The sequence below is a fragment of the Podarcis raffonei genome, chromosome 2 (assembly GCF_027172205.1).
Source record: "Podarcis raffonei isolate rPodRaf1 chromosome 2, rPodRaf1.pri, whole genome shotgun sequence".
Taxonomy (NCBI): Eukaryota; Metazoa; Chordata; class Lepidosauria; order Squamata; family Lacertidae; genus Podarcis; species Podarcis raffonei.
Genome location: NC_070603.1, coordinates 31,779,209 through 31,795,123, shown reverse-complemented (window position 1 = coordinate 31,795,123; position 15,915 = coordinate 31,779,209). Strand labels below are relative to the sequence as shown.

The 15,915-nt window shown below is 47.3% G+C and overlaps 1 protein-coding gene across 2 annotated transcripts in view; it reads right to left on the bottom strand.

Annotated features, from left to right (window-relative positions):
* The window catches only part of DNAH17 (dynein axonemal heavy chain 17), a 105,792-nt gene that overhangs the window by 3,724 nt on the left and 86,153 nt on the right, over window positions 1-15,915 (bottom strand). For both annotated transcript variants that reach the window (XM_053375595.1, XM_053375596.1), the window contains 13 exons: window positions 15,571-15,693; window positions 12,957-13,161; window positions 10,815-10,979; window positions 10,272-10,412; window positions 8,603-8,773; window positions 7,117-7,239; window positions 5,697-5,890; window positions 5,098-5,246; window positions 4,856-4,983; window positions 3,439-3,666; window positions 3,017-3,208; window positions 2,036-2,215; window positions 1,453-1,635 (listed from right to left, as the gene is read on the bottom strand). In XM_053375595.1, the coding sequence (XP_053231570.1) occupies window positions 1,453-1,635; window positions 2,036-2,215; window positions 3,017-3,208; window positions 3,439-3,666; window positions 4,856-4,983; window positions 5,098-5,246; window positions 5,697-5,890; window positions 7,117-7,239; window positions 8,603-8,773; window positions 10,272-10,412; window positions 10,815-10,979; window positions 12,957-13,161; window positions 15,571-15,693 (2,182 nt within the window). The remainder of the gene's footprint in view (window positions 1-1,452; window positions 1,636-2,035; window positions 2,216-3,016; window positions 3,209-3,438; window positions 3,667-4,855; window positions 4,984-5,097; window positions 5,247-5,696; window positions 5,891-7,116; window positions 7,240-8,602; window positions 8,774-10,271; window positions 10,413-10,814; window positions 10,980-12,956; window positions 13,162-15,570; window positions 15,694-15,915) is intronic.

Here is a 15,915-nt window from a genome sequence, read left to right as displayed (position 1 = left end):
GGGCCTGAAGAAATATCAATGCAACTGAAAAAGGACTGACAGTGGAAGGGGCAGAACAGGTAGCAGCAACCCTAAAACCTGTTGCTGATTAGAAACTAGGGTTGGGCGATAATTAGGTTTTCAACATTGCGATATATCACCAGCCAAACATTGTGGTTTGGCAATATACCACGATGCTGAAAGGAGATGCATTGGCCTCAGCCTGCAAGGTCCCAGGTGAAACTCAGCTCTCACCACCTGGGAGCTGAGGTGCTTTCACCCCAGCGCCTTGCAGGTCGGGGCCAATGCAGCTGGCCCCAGTCCACTGCTCGGCTGGGGCGCGCAAAGGCTTCCGCCCTCCACTCCCCAAGACAGAGGGAGCCTTGTGATGAAGCCCAACAGGCTCGGTTTGCAAGGTTGCCTTCGCCAGCAAGGGGTGGGGGGCATGCAAGCAGCCTAGGAGAAAGAGGCTGCTTGCTCTCCACCCCACCCCACCCCACCCCACCCTTGCTGGCAAAGATGGAGGGAGCCCTGCAATGGAGCCTGCCAGGCTCCTTCATCTTTGCAGGCAAGGGTTGGGGCGTGCGCGCAAACAGCTTCCTTTTCCTAGGAGAACGAGACCGCTTGCTCGCCCCCTCCCTTGCTCGAAGACAGAGGAAATGCTGCGATGGAACCTGACAGGATCCGTTGTCAGGGCTCCCTTTGCCTTCGCTGGCACGGCCCTTTCAGCCAAGGAGCGCAAAGGCTCTCGCCCCCCCGGCTGAGCAAGACCCCTGTGCACGTGCGGGAGGGACAGGATCTTATTTGCACACCCCAGCCAGGGAGTGCAAAGCCTCCCACTCCTCAGCGGAGGGAGCCCAAATCCTTCTCTGGCTTGCATGCTAGCAGGAGCAGAATCAGGGCTGCTCAGCTGGGGAGCACAAAGCCCCGCCCCCCCCAGCTGAAGGAGCCTGGTTCCTCCTGCTCATGTGCAAGCAGGAGAAGGATCAGGGCTTCCTCAGCTGGAGAGCGGGAGCAGTTCAATGGAGCCCCCACCCCACCGCTGGCTCGTACCAACTGGTGGCGGGTTGGGGGCTCTGTAAAACTGCTTGGCTGAGGCGAGGGCAGCTGTGCGCTCCTCAGCCAAGCAGCTTAAAGGAGGGAGGAACAAGCTGTATAGGTGCCTGGCCAATACAGCTTGATTCTCTCTCTGCACTGGCATGAGGGGTGGACTGTGATGGCGGTTGCTGAAACTGCCACGGCTCTGAGTCCCTCTGCCTCCAGCTGCAGCTTGTTTCTCCCTCGCTGCACTGGTAGCAGAGGGACTCAAGAGCGGCAGCAGTTTCACTAGCAATAAACCGCTGAGTGAAATCGCCATAACTGTCTGCCCCTCAATGAATCACCCAAGCCTATTAGAAACATTCAAATAGGAACCCCAAACCCTTATCAGGGCCCCAAGAGCCACAGTCAAAGCAGACCGGCAGGTTTTCCTACCTTTTCCTCTCGGGACACACCAGTTCCCCCTCCGGCATCCGACTCTTTGGGTTGCATTTCCAGCACAGTGCGGAAAAGTTTCTCAGAGGTGACAGTGAGGAACCCAATCTCTGCATTAGGATGAAGCCCGTAGAGGTAAGGGCTCTCAGGTGGGAGATTTTCATCAATATATTCATGATATCCCTACAAAATGTAATATGCAGAAACTTGGATGTTATAAGATGTTAGGGAATGCTTAACGCCTACGCCAAACAGCACATCCTTATGTTCAAATTAAGCTTCCAGTAAACTATATGCTCATAACAAGCACTGTCTCGCCGGTTGATCTGGCTGTTTCCCCTGGGACTTTTATCCAACTTGTCCACAAGTATAATACTGTTTCTCGTGGTCCTCTGAAATATTTTGCCAAGTTCCCTGTGCTGAGGTGTAAAACTATTTCTGTAGTTGCTGTCCTTTCTCTAGACCTTGCTATTGTTTCTTCTGTGGCAAATAGCATTTGCACCTATGGCTACCATTTACTTTCCCAGATGAAGGATTGTCAGAACAGTGTGTTGGAGCAACTCCCCGCCCCTCCCTCTCTCACCTTATAATCGGAGTTAGGTGGTATAAGGAAACCTGGTGCTAGCAGCATTTCTCCCTCCAGCATCTCCATACGGATGTATTCACCCAGGTAAGTCCGGCATAATCTGCGGTCCCAGTCATCGGTGATGTGTCCCCCATACATGATCTCCCCAAAGAGATACCGCAGGTCGTCCCAGGGAACCTAGGGAAAGATGCCACAGAGCGGGGGGGGGGGGAAGCAAAATTTGGGGGAACAACACCAACATTCTACTCACGTATATAAAGGTATTTGGGCTTTTTGCTGCAACCAAAGTTCTTTTCAGAAAACATGCTTTCATCACTAGTCTATTAAGGGGCACATTTGGTCCCTTAAGTACAGTGAAAAATCTTGGGAAATGAGACAAAATGATTTAAAGCACAGACAAGTGCTGGTTAGCCAGCAGAGGACAATCCTGGGGGAATGCTGAATTGCTTTTCCCATCATGGCCTGTGAAGGCAGAAGAATACTTTGGAACAGAGGACGTCTTATTTGATCTTCACATTCTGCAATAGATTTTGAGTGGGCTAATAAAATGGTTTTCATTCTATTCATGTAGCATGTGTTGCATGCTAGGTGTTATTGTAACAGGTAGAGTTTGTGAGTTTCCAGATGTAGGAGCTCCATTCAGAACAGTCTGTGGCTCCTCAAATTATTGCTGTCCCAAGTTGAAAAGTGCATTCTGCCCAGGAAGCAGAACTCACAGTGACAAAGTCTCCAGGTGCACAGATGCCAAAAAGCGAGAATACCTTGCCCACAAAACACAAGCTTTTCGGTTCAATGCTTCTCTGCACCAAGATCCTGCAGTACACCTTTTTCCTAATTAAATAATAGTAAATTCAAATAGCAATTCTCCATTTCCCAAAGCAGGCAGTGCTTTGATCAGACCCTTGGGAAACAAGGGACCACTGACTACTACTTACACAGTTTCTCTTCTATGCAACTCACAAGTTACCAAATCTTTACCTTCACATTGGCTTCCAGATAGTTATACAGCACATTGATGGAAATAGTGAGATCTCCATTGTTAAATGGGTAAGACCTATTCCATCCTTGAGCTCCAAATTTCCGCCGTTCTGCCACCACTGCATGGAAATAGCAGAGGGCAAAAAGAATGCACTTGAATTCAATTTCTTTGGTGCACATTTCTAGGGTATCCTAAAGGAGAAAAAGAAAAAAAAGGGCTGTACTTTTGCACAAAGTATCTCCGGCTGTTGGAAGTCAAACAACAGAAATGAGAAGCCATCCGAAAGTGGGAGGAAGAGGTCCTTTTCTTATCGAAAGCACTGTTGCATTGCCCGAAAGACAGGAAAAACCAACTTCAGTGCTAATCTTGGATTGTTGCTGAATACAGAGTCCAAACAAATGGAACAGCAGGTCCTGCTTACCTGAGTAAAAAGATCCAGGGCTTTGTGTAAGTTGGCATGCATGCCTGTTGGAGGCTCATTGGTGATTTTAATGGCATTTTCCAGGAGTCCCTGAGGGATAATATGGGAATCTGGAGAGGGAGCAGGCTCAGCGCTCATGTATACTCTGTAATCGTCATGGCTCCCTATGCTATATCGTTCAACCTTTTTATCCAGTGTTCCCAGCCACTTGGCTACCAGATGGATGTTCTGTAGGGTATATAAGGGACATGTTAGTTGCTGCCAATGAGGATGGACTGCATTCTCCCCCCAGGGCCGCCTTTAGTGGCAACCAGAAGTCCTGTAATGTGAATGGAATGCTATTCTAAACTGTCTCCACCCTCCCCATCCCAAGGAACTGACATCACCTAGCCATTGTACATTAATATAAATGGTTCCATCCTAGAACTTCAGGAAGACAAAATGCTCAGCATCCTGCCCTCATTCATGTCATGTTCTAGAATGGATATACATTCTCTGCTGTTTCATCGACTTTTTAGGCATAAAGACGCCTGCACTCATTTTATAGAATCACAGAATTGCAGAGGTGGAATCGGGAATCTCAATTAAAGCATCCATGATAGATGGCCATCCAACCTCTGCTTAAAAACCTCCAAGGAAGGCGAGTCCATGGCCTCCTGAGGGAGTCTGTGCCATGTACATGTCCCCTAGTATGAGTACTCCTTCCTTACACATGCAACACCAGACTCAAGTTGGAGGGACCTGGAAGAGTGACAAATTGTCTGGGCATCAGCAAAATTCTTGACCTCACTCTACTCAATTTCCCCTCAAGGCCTGGATCTTTTTTAGCATAAGCAATAGACATATGGTCCTTAGCATCTAAGGCAATAATATCAACTGGGCACCAGTTTTGGGGGGGGGGGAATGGAATGGGAGAGGGAGGCTCCACTGCAGCCTTCACACTGAGAATGCCCCTACCTTCTCAAATACTTCAGTGGAGGAAAGAGAAAGGGTCTGCTTGCAAGGTACAGACTTCTCTGAAGCTGTGTTTCTGCACAAAGGCTGCAACAGGATCATCTGCCCACAGCTGCCTGCAATTTCTTCATGCCAGCACCTAGATACCTATGGGCAGTGCCAGCATTGTTCCAACAGCCTAGTATATGTCTAATCTATGAATGGACATCTGCCATATGCCAGGGAATTATTATTTTTTTTACACTGGATTATTTATGGACTGGATTACAGAGAGTTTGCACAGTTCCAGAAACGATTATTAAAAGCTATTTTCATTTGCTGTCAGATAATTTACTTAGATCATGAGTGCTAGGGAGGCATGAAAGAAGTGAAGTACACTAGGCAAAGCTGTCTAGTGTAAGAAGTACGCTAGAAGTACAGTGTAAGAAGTAATCGGCAGGAAACGTAGTTGGAATTGAAATACCTGAAGAATGACCCAGTGTCCTTCTACCGCAGCCACATCCAGAGCATGTTCTGCCACAACTTCCTGTCCTTGTCCTAGAGACACATTGTGGATTTTCCCATTGTCTATGGTGAAGCCAAGCTTTTGACCTAAGAGAGTTATTAAAATTGAGTGGAATTCTTCAAACGTCTGTTGTTCTTTTAAAGCTTTTTCTGTGTGCGCTGTTATAGGGCACACTTACTGGAAAGGCTCTCCCAACTCACCTAAGGCTTCAACATCCTTCAGGGGGTCAACTCCAGGAGAGAGAATGAAGAAGATGGGTGTTGACTGGCTGCTCTCTTCATAGGATTTGGAAAATTCAACACTTCGTCCTTCAACAAATTTACTCCCCATTTTCTCCTCCACAAAGTTCCTGAGGGAAATAAAAAACATACAGGGGATTGAATTGGCTCTGGTGAACATTTTGGCCCTTAAACCTATGGGTTGTGTGATTATTTTATTTTAAAACAATTATTGGGGGGTGGGGCGGGATACAAACTGAACATTCCCCATTCCCAACCCTAAAGCATAGTTCACATGTAAAGAACAAGAATGAAGTTTGTACAAGAACTGAAGTGGAGCAAGAAAATGAAAGGTGCGAATAACAATATGAAGGAAAATGTTACTAGAACCATGTATCATGAAATGTGGCACAGCTTCTCCTGTCGGCTTTATCCATGTGCTGAACAGCCATGCCACAAAAGCGGTTTTTTTGCCCTCTAGCCATACAAAGTTTTTGTGTGAGTTTTTCAGAAAGTGCTATGTCCCAAATGGCCGTTCCCTGTACAGCAGTCCCAAGCTGTAGGAAGAGTGCAGCACATACTTGACTGCGTAGGTCATGCGGTCTGGCCTCATACATCGCATCATGCACAGCTTTTGCAGGGCTGTCTTGTTCTTCCACTCCTTTGGAAATACTTCTTTCTCAGGGGTCTCAGATTCCACAAACTTTTTCCACCGCTTAGCAGAACCTTCAATGTCACTGTCCAAGTTTTTGAACTCGTCCATATCAGACAGCACCTGAGAGCACAGTTAACAAAGAACATGGGGCTGACAAGCCCTTGCTTTCTTTCCTCCTAGTTACACCAGTGGCTTTAATAAATGCACCTGAGAGCAATAACTCATGTTAAGTAGCACAATCCCTTTCTGACACCACACACGTCAAACAGTAGTACCCTGGTTATTGAATGGCTTAGCTGTCAAACAATTCAGCTCCCAAATGCCGAAAACTCAGAAGTGCTCCGGTTTGTGAACTTTTTTGGAAGCCAAACATCCGACGCGGTTTCTGCTTCAGTGCAAGAAGCTCCTGCAGCCAATCGGAAGCTGCGTCTTGGTTTTCAAATGGTTTCGGGAGTTAAATGGACTTCCGGAATGGATTAAGTTTGAGAACCAAGGTACCACTATACTCTGCTCACAACCGCTGAACTGTTAACAGATTTCCTTCTTCTGCCAGTTCAAGTGAAAACAGGAGGCCTATGGCAAGAGGAGGGCCACATTGGATACTACAGATATAGTGCCCAAGGCACCAGGCTGTCATGCTTGCAGCAGAGCAGAGATGGAGAACCAGAGGCCCTCCGGTAGTTGGGCTCCCACCCCAGCCATCATGGCCAATGGAAGCTGCAGTCCAAGAACATTCAGAGGGCCTCAGGTTCCCCACAGTAGGGAAACGAGGAGAAAGAGGTCCAGGTATCCTAACTTGACTTTAGCTAAAATGTCACAAGCCACAACAGGCTCTAAAGAGTACTGCTTCACAGTCCATGTTTTAATCCCTCCAATAGCACAGCCACCGTTGGCCATTCCAAGGGAACAGTTTTCTGGATGCCAAGCAACTGCAGGAAGGGCTCAACAGCCGTTTCCAGGTCATCCTAGACCTGGATGAAAAGGTGGCCTCATTTAATTTCTCATCTTGCTTTCCTGCAGGAATTGAAACGCAACTTGCCTGTAGAGCGTGATTGCTCTTTTCATGTACACGCAACAAGAGGCTGTGGCTATAGGCAGGCTGAGGGAAGGAAAAAGGCCCCCCTCCACAGCCAGGCTCTCCCCAGCTATGGGCGTTCACTGCTGAGCAGAAGTTTCAAACTGCTAGCACAGTTCTTTAGATGGCTCACACGAAAAGGTAGCTAAATTTCTACGACTCAGTCCCCATCAATCATGGACCATGTCACTGGATACCAGCATTTTCTAATGGGTCTCCCTCAGCTCCTAAAAAAGGACTTCATTCTAGAAATAGTTATTTTCAAACAAACCTTAATTCCACCCCATCCTTGGCCTAACAGGAAATCTACTGGAGATGCCAGCCCAGCTTTAAAGGGAAAGCGCAGAAGGAAGTCTAGTTCCACCGGATTCACTTCTTTCTTCACCAACAAGACCTAGAGAAAGCATGGAATTAGAAGCATGAGGACTATTTACTCCAGAAACAATTGCTGGAACAGCTGTTGGTCTTGTTTATCCTTCTGAGTTTACTGACAGCAGGAGCAGAACCCAAAGACAAGGATAGAAGAGACCACACCCAACGGGAATCTGGCTTTGGAGTGTTGTGAGGTCAGATGAACACTCTGGTTAGGGACAACCCGGCTTGATGACTACTGCATACTAAGCAGCAGCAGCTGCAAGCCTAAACAAGACAGCAGCATCACTTCAGCCTTCAGTGAGGGAGGGGACCCTGCTGATGCTAACCATCCCTATTTTTAAACTTACCTGATAGGATTCTACAGCCTAATCTTTCTCCTTGACTGCTGCTGCTGTTACTTCCACTGTAGTTTGCATGGGGGAGTATGGGGTGTTAGGGGAACAGCAGTACCTCTGGTGGGGGACACACTGTGTTCCTTCTAGGGTAATTTGTCCACTTGTGGTTCTCACTGCACTCAGCTCTCACCTAAAAGCTGTCAACCTGTGCCAGTGGCCAAACCTGGGAACGGCTTTGACTGGCTGGCTAAACCAGGTGAGGGGAGCCGATGGGTCTCAAACCCTTGGTGAGTCAGGGACTTCCTTTCATGTGAAGATGGTCTCTGGTGAATTGTATGGAGAAGCCCAACAGCCAAGAAGGTGGTTTCTGCACATACCGTAGAGGGAAGTGAGGGGCAGATGGGGCTCATCAACCTGGGAAGGTAGCTCGTCTAGGAGAAGGGAAACTCTGATCCTAGACCTCCACTGCCTTGCAGGATATTTACAGAAGAAGGTGGCTAAAGAGTAAACCATAAACAAATCTGGAGTGGAGTCCCTAAGACAGTTGGAAGGTGGCTTGTATCGCCTCCTTCTGGCAACTCCTGCAGCCAAGCTGGTGCCAAGCGCATTGCTCTGCTTTCCTTTGGACCACAATAGTGAGGATGAGAGGGGTGGGGATTTTGGGGGGGCAGCACAGGAGCTCCATTCACACAGCCCAGGGCTGTGACCTGAGGAGGTGCTGCTAATGCAGTGGTATGACTTCACCCCCAGAGAAGCACTCCATTGTCTCTCGAGACAGATGGATGCCAACAACCAAGTTTGACCTACTCTGGAACTCCTCTTCTTCATTTTCTGAAGAGCTACCTCCTTCTAGTCCTTCTTAGAAGCTTCTCCACAACTTGCTTTACAACATCCCTTTCTGATCCATCTCTCTTTGGGTCTAATAATCCACTGTCCACACAGCTACACCCTGATTACCAGGCAAGAGGGAAATGTTGACTGACTCCATGGAAACAAAAAAACCCCCCAGTTACTTCTTTTGTCAGTGCCAGCAGGAAATCACCTTACCTGAAAGGCAACTTGGGCTAGAAAAATAAGCTTGTCTCTCTCAAAAAGTCCCCGAGCAGTGTACATGTAGACGGAGTAGGTGATCTCGTCAGTTAGGTTGATCACTCTGTGTTTCACATCTTCTGCTGGAGGAGTCCGTTGAATGGCTTTCTCAAAGACCACATTGAATGCCTGGTCAGAAAAGAAGTCAAAGCACAGATGAAAACCGTTTAATATGGTTGGACTTCATGGCCTTTTATTAAAAGGCAGACATGGGGAAGGTGCCTTCATCCAAAACACAAGAACGTGCAGTGTCTGGGCTGCAGCCTCGCATAAACTCTATGGTTCAAGTCCCTTTGGCAAGATCCTCTAATATGACCTCAGGGCGAGGCATTTATGCCCGACCCTAAGTTATAACGAACAGACAGCCACCCCTGCAATAGAGGTAGACTGTAAGATTAACTGCACAAAAGGATGTGAATAACTTGGTGTCAGTGACAGCAGGGAAGAGGCTATTCTCCACAATGTACCGTATTTTTCGCACGATTGGATGCACTGGACCATAGGACGCACCTAGTTTTTTTGGGGGAAAATAAAGGGAAAAATTTTTCCCTTTATTTCCCCCCCAAAAGCAGGTCAGGGAAACCGAACCAGGTCGAGGAACAGCGGGATAGTGGCGCTGCGCCTCCCTGCTGTCCCCCGAGCTTGTGGGGCTGGCTGATGTCTGCCTGGCGCGCGGGGCGCTCCGCTTCAGCGGGCCCCACCCGCCAGGCAGCAGGCTGCTATCCGCAGTGTCGGGAGCCCTGTGGGGAACTCCTGCAGGGCTCCCCGCGCTGCGGATGTCTGCCTGGTGCGAGGGGCGCTCTGCTTCAGGGCGCCCCTCGTGCCGGGCGGCAGGCTGCTATCCGCAGCGTGGGGAGCCCTGCGGGGAACTCCTGCAAGGCTCCCCACGCTGCGGATGTGTTCCCGAAGCGCCGGGCGCTCTGCTTCAGGGCACCCCACCCGACGGGCGGCAGGCTGCTATCCGCAGTGTGTGGAGCCCTGCGGGGAACTCCTGCAAGGGTCCCCACGCTGCGGATGTGTTCCCGAAGCGCCGGGCGCTCTGCTTTCAGGGCGCCTGACGCTCCGGGAAGCAGGCTGCTATCCGCAGCCTAGACATCCCTGCGGGACCTCCCGCAGGGCTGCCTAGGCTGCGGATGTGTTCCCGAAGCACCGGGCACTCTGCTTTCAGGGCGCCCGACGCTCCGGGAAGCAGGCTGCTATCCGCAGCCTAGACACGGCTAGCGGAGCGCTAATCCCGAAGCTTGGGGCGTGCGGAGCTCAGCGCGCCCCAAGCTTCTGGGTGCCGGCAAGGTCTAGACAGCTAGCGAAGACCTTGCCGGCACCCAGAAGCTTGGGGCGCGCTGAGCTCTGCACGCCCCAAGCTTCGGGATTAATGCAGCGCTCCGCTAGCCGTGGGAGAGCTGGGTCTCCCACGGCTAGCGGATAGCTTCCTGAAGCCTGGAGAGCGAGAGGGGTCGGTGCGCACCGACCCCTCTCACTCTCCAGGCTTCAGCGAAAGCCTGCATTCGCTCCATAGGACGCACACACATTTTCCCTTGCTTTTTAGGAGGGAAAAAGTGCGTCCTATGGTGCGAAAAATACGGTAATTAGTGGCCTGTCCAACTAGTCTCCTTCCTTAGTTAATTACCTTTAACGAGAACTGATAGATGGGGTTGATTTTGTTGAGGTCATTCAGTATAAAGTACAACAAGGAAGCCCTTTCTGCAGCTGGCCTGTAGTTCTCTCTAGCTTCATTTATTTGCAGCTCAGTAATTTTAGCCTCTTTCACCTAAAAAAAACCAAGCAATCTTCAATACAGCAGCTATCAGTTCTCTAGAAAACCACAGTGTAGCTCCATAGCCCCTTACTCTTGCTGCTGGGTTGATAGATCACAAATGTTATGGGAGATGCCCCCCCCAATAGCGCAGTAATTGTGCAGAGCAGCCCACTTTCCAGGGGTTTTATCAATGAGTGAGCCCCAGGGTTTTTAATGCTGAACCGGCCCCTTCTCCCTCCTCTTTTTCTTTTCTTTTCCTACTTTACTTATAGGACAGCTGAGTACACTGCAAATTGCAGTGCCAGTGAGATTTTGACTACCTGCCAACTTAATGGGCCCAGAAGCACTCTACACATTGATGAAAATTTGTGTTCTTTGTCCTGGAAGAGCCCCAGCCATGGCCCTGGGACTCACCTTTTCCTCTATCTCATTTGCTGTGCGCTTTGTGGTCTCCAGATTCTCCACCAAGGCTGTGTCGCCAAGGAAGTTTCCTGATGCAGCAGAGAGTCGAGCCAGTAAGGAATCCTCCAGCTCCTTCAGGATGATCTTAAACTCATTCTGTTGTTTTGTGAGAGTAGCCTATACCAGCAATGAGGAAATATATATATATATGTTAGAGAGAGAGAGAGAGAGAGAGAGAGAGAGAGACTGACTTCCTTTGAAGGTGGACAGCCTTCACAGACAGGCTGCAATTCAACAGATAGCAGAGCTGGATGAAATGGGAGCCCTATGGACTCACCAGCTGGACTGAGCCTCGAAATTATCGCAGAGAATGTAATTTTTCAAGAGGTGAAAATGCAAAGAAGCTCATGGAACGGAAGCTCATTCACGGCAGTCATGCAAATGAGGGACCACCACCATTCTTATAAGACACAAAGCAGCTTGTTCTTTTCCTATAGGGGTCTTTTTGTGACTACAAGAGTTTTGTAAAGGGTCATCACAATGCAACAGTGACTAACAGCTCAGGCGGACACGGAAGCTGCATTGCAGATGCAAGTAAGGGCACAAGGGCCAGTTCTTAGATGAAGTTCATTTATGTCCAATAAGAGAAAATGCACCAACCTTCCACTCCCCCAAACACACAAAGAAAAGGACAAAAAGGATACGGATTTGCATATAATTTGCATATACCATACTTATTTACATGTATAAGTGCAAACTTGAAATAACTACTGTATTTAATTAGAAATATAATGAGGGACAGCCCTACCAATTAGGCAGAGGGAGGCAATGCTCTCAGGCGGCAGAAGCTGGGGAACAGCTGTGGCAGCCCCCTGGCCATTTGTTCCTCTTGGAGATCAGAGCTATATGTGTCACAGTGCCCTCATGTACACTGGGGGACACCGTCCTGTTCCCAGCGGTGGAGCAAGATTCAACAGCTAGTCTATTCAGTTTCTGTACATGGGATGGAGGGTGTGTGTGTGTGTGTGTGATCTTGCCCTGTGCCTCAGACAGCAAACTGCCTTGGGTTTCCTCTGAGTACAGTATGTATCACTATAGTGGAGAAGCTTGAGACCAGCAATGCCTGCTCAGTCGGCTACTGATGAGCTACTTCCAAGGTCTCTGCTCCTGCTTCCCAGGGTTCATTATCATTTACAGATAATTTGGACCAGACAACCCTTCAAACAGAAGACTCCTTCAAAGAAGAGGACTGCTTTCTGTAAAGCAGGACACACGGTTGCCATTACCAGTGTGTTAAAGAGCTCGGCTCCAAGGTTCTTACCTGCGCGGCAATGAAATGGCTACAGCCATCCTAAATAGTCCCTCCCATTGCACAGTGCCATTTAATATGAAGGCTGGGGTGGGGCTTCTGCTTGTGGCAACCATCACTAGTGGGTCCTTCTATCCTAAAGAGCTTCACCCAAATAACAGGCTAATATACTTCATTAAACAGTAAATGTAAAGCAAACAAGAAATAGTAAATGAAAATCATAGTAAAATAAACAGATATATGTTTGCATTGTGAAACATACAAAGTCTAAAATATACAGAATGAATTCACTGGTTTGAAATATCTATTTAAACAGAGGAAATGATTTAAATACAGTAAATTAAATCTAAGCAATTCATTAATATACTGGTAAATATTTAATTAATTTACACAAGGATCTGGTTCCCTTTCACATTTAATGCAGGGAAGGGAGTGCAGAGAATATATATATATATGTGGACATGTAAACGGAAAGTAGGAACAGAAGCTTAAAACCACCCTCACCACCAGGGAATTGGAACTGTGTTGGGTGCTAAGGTTGCAGTCGATGTACAAATTAATGCCTTTCCCTTTTTAATATACTTGGAACCTTACTTTATTATTATTATTATTACCCCAAGGTCCCAAGGCGGGTTACAACAATTAAAACGCAACATTAATATGTAGTAACCACTACATGTAGTAACCACTTCAGAGCAGATGAAAACCTGAATGGTAGGTTCAGAGACCCACCTTCTAATACCATTTGGCTTGCTCTGAAGTATCTGACCAAGTGTGGCTACCATAAATTCTTGCAAAATAAGCCACGTTGTTATCAAACAACTCACATCTAGCAATTACAATACCTTCAGTTCCTCTAGGTCAGGTCTCTCCTTAGCCACCACAGCAGCTAAAAGTTGGTCCTCCAGCCCATCTCTGGTGACCAGAAAGTTGATGAGTGTGCACTGGGCCTGCATCTCTGGCTTGTAGTGGGGGTTGAAGTACTTGGTATGCAGAATGAGGCGGAAATTGGGGTGGTACTCCACCTCCTTGTCTCCTATTTTAATGTATCTGGGGATTAGAGTGTTAACAGGTCGTGAGAACAGGTAGGTAACAGGCAGACAAAGGTTCTTCAAAGAGACCGCAGGCTACTTCTGGCAGTTGGAGGGGCAGAGTTGGATGAGGACGTCACAGGAAGGGTCAAATCCTATTTTTGGATATGCTAAAAAGTTATTTAATGCATACCAAAAAGCAGTGCATTTTAGTCACATTGTTGTTGCTGCTTCATGCCTCATAGACAAGCCTGCTCAGATGCTTAGAAAGTTAATGTGAATTTTAACCAAATTCAGTATTTTAACTTCTTGTATGTTTTAAACGATTGTTGTAAGCGTTTCTTGATTTTTATTGTTTTATCTTTTTGTAAAATGCCTTGAGGGTTTTTTGTTTAACGATCAAGAGGTGTATAACTTGGATGTAATGAATTAAATAAAAAATAACTTAAGGAATACAGTGGTACCTCGGGTTACAGACGCTTCAGGTTACAGACGCCGCTAACCCAGAAATAGTACCTTGGGTTAAGAACTTTACTTCAGGATGAGAACAGAAATCACAGCAGCAGTGGGAGAACCCATTAGCTAAAGTGGTACCTCAGGTTAAGAACAGTTTCAGGTTAAGAACGGACCTCCAGAACGAATTAAATTCTTAACCCGAGGTACCACTGTAAATTATATGTGGTTCAAAACACAGGGAAGGGGGTGGTACTTCTCTCCTTTTGCAGGGGTGGTGAGGCTAGGAGGTAGAAGCAAGAGCTTTGTGTATACATATGCACAAGTGCACAAACACCAGACCAGAAAATGTGAGACATATGTTTGCAATTTTGAACCAGCTTAAAAAGTAAGAGGCATGAAGACCGGCTCTCAGCTTATGAAACGATTGCTGCAGTCATAAACACACTCATTTAGATTTGGATTTGGAAGGAAGCCCCACTGAAATCAGCATGGCTTCTTTCCAAGTAGATGTGGTATAGGGCTGAAGCAAAAACAGCACTGCTCTGGGAACATTTATGCAACAACACCCAATGAAAACAAGAAAACAAGAAGGGATATCGTCAATGGAAATATGTGGGAAATTCTACATTCTTTCCCCAATGAACAGAGCAAAGTAGGAACGGGACAAACAGGTGGTGTCAAAGCCACCTGGTGACGGTAGAAAAACCCAGCCCCTAAGCTGTTACTGGTTTGAAATCTACTGTCAGGGAAATGTAGCACGTCCAGTGTCATCTGCAAGGACGGTGCGATCCTCAGGAGAGTCTTTATTCCACAGGAGTCACTTAGTAAACTAGATTAGATGGGGTCTAGTCACACCAGCTTTACAACTAGGACTAAATCCACCCTAAAGCATATTGTGAATTAGTTGTCTGCCACCACCTACTGGATAACTGAGCAACAGGGACTCTTATATTGAATATAGTTTGTTCCAGATCACAAGAGTGCTAGCTTCCAATCTCTAATCACATAGTTCCTCTAAGGATAATGACTGTGTTTCTTTTAATTTTGCTGAAAGCACAATGACATTTACATGAGAATAGATGAGCCTATTAGGAGCACACCCCTCCTGTTAGTGGAGCGCACATGATTTTCTTAGCAAAGAGGTTAGATTTCTGATTTATTCACCACACATGAAAAACAACATTTCAGTCGAATGAAATAAAAAGTAAAAAGTTTATCTAATTTAATACTTCCCCTGGTTGATATAGGCAGGCATTTATAATTTATAGTACTTGGTTACAGGAGATCCATAGAAAGGAGTGGTTAGAAACCAGGATTCCTTTCTCTGTTCCTTGGCAGAAAGTCCACCATGGAAATGAGGGCGCACAGCACCTGCTCACTGAGGGCAATAGGTTTGACCAGGATTCAGCAAAAATTTTCAGCAGGGGGCCGGTCCACTGTCCCTCAGACCTTGTAGGGGGCCGGACTATATTTTGAAGGGAAAAAAATGAATGAATTCCTATGCCCCACAAATAACCCAGAGATGCATTTTAAATAAAAGGACACATGCTACTCATGTAAAAACACGCTGATTCCCGGACCGTCCACGGGCCGGATTTAGAAGGTGATTGGGCTGGATCCGGCCCCCGGGCCTTAGTTTGCCTACCCATGGGTTTGACTGTATTAATTACAGGACAACTTGGCTGTGAGCTAATCAGCAGGTACATCGCGATCCAAGGATGCAGAACAGTAGCCCATGGCAAGGCTAGGCTTGTACCAGCAGGATGACACGTACTCAGGATGATTTGCTAGGGCTTGGGAATGCCAGCAAACAGTAGCTGTGAGACATCTTCGTAATGGAGGCACTCTGGCCAATGTAGGGACAGACTTAAGAGAGAATGGACAGAGATACGCCTAATCCTAACTACAGTAATTCCATTTTAAAAAGCAAGGGCTACTCTGGCTTCAATCAAAGGAGCTGCGACAAACTTACTTTCCTTTCTTGATGGTGTTTCGGCCCAGCAGAGGATCCAGCACAGGCTCCACGGTCTCTCCGATGTTCTCAATGAGCAGGGTGTCTCCATCAGAAACCGCCTTTTCAATGATATCTAGATAGCTGCAGCATTGGAAGAAAATCCGTTAAGCACATCGAAGTGTTTTAGAATCCCCACCCCTCATTTTGAACATAAGAACCTGGTGCTCACGGAAAAAGGAGCCTTATGAAAAATCACTATCGTTTGGGGCTTCCCTGAGTTCAGAGACACTGGACAGCTCTGAAGCGGGATCTGGGAAGAAGAGGCTTACCCCCACAGGTTCCAATATGCAAACAAGTGGCAAC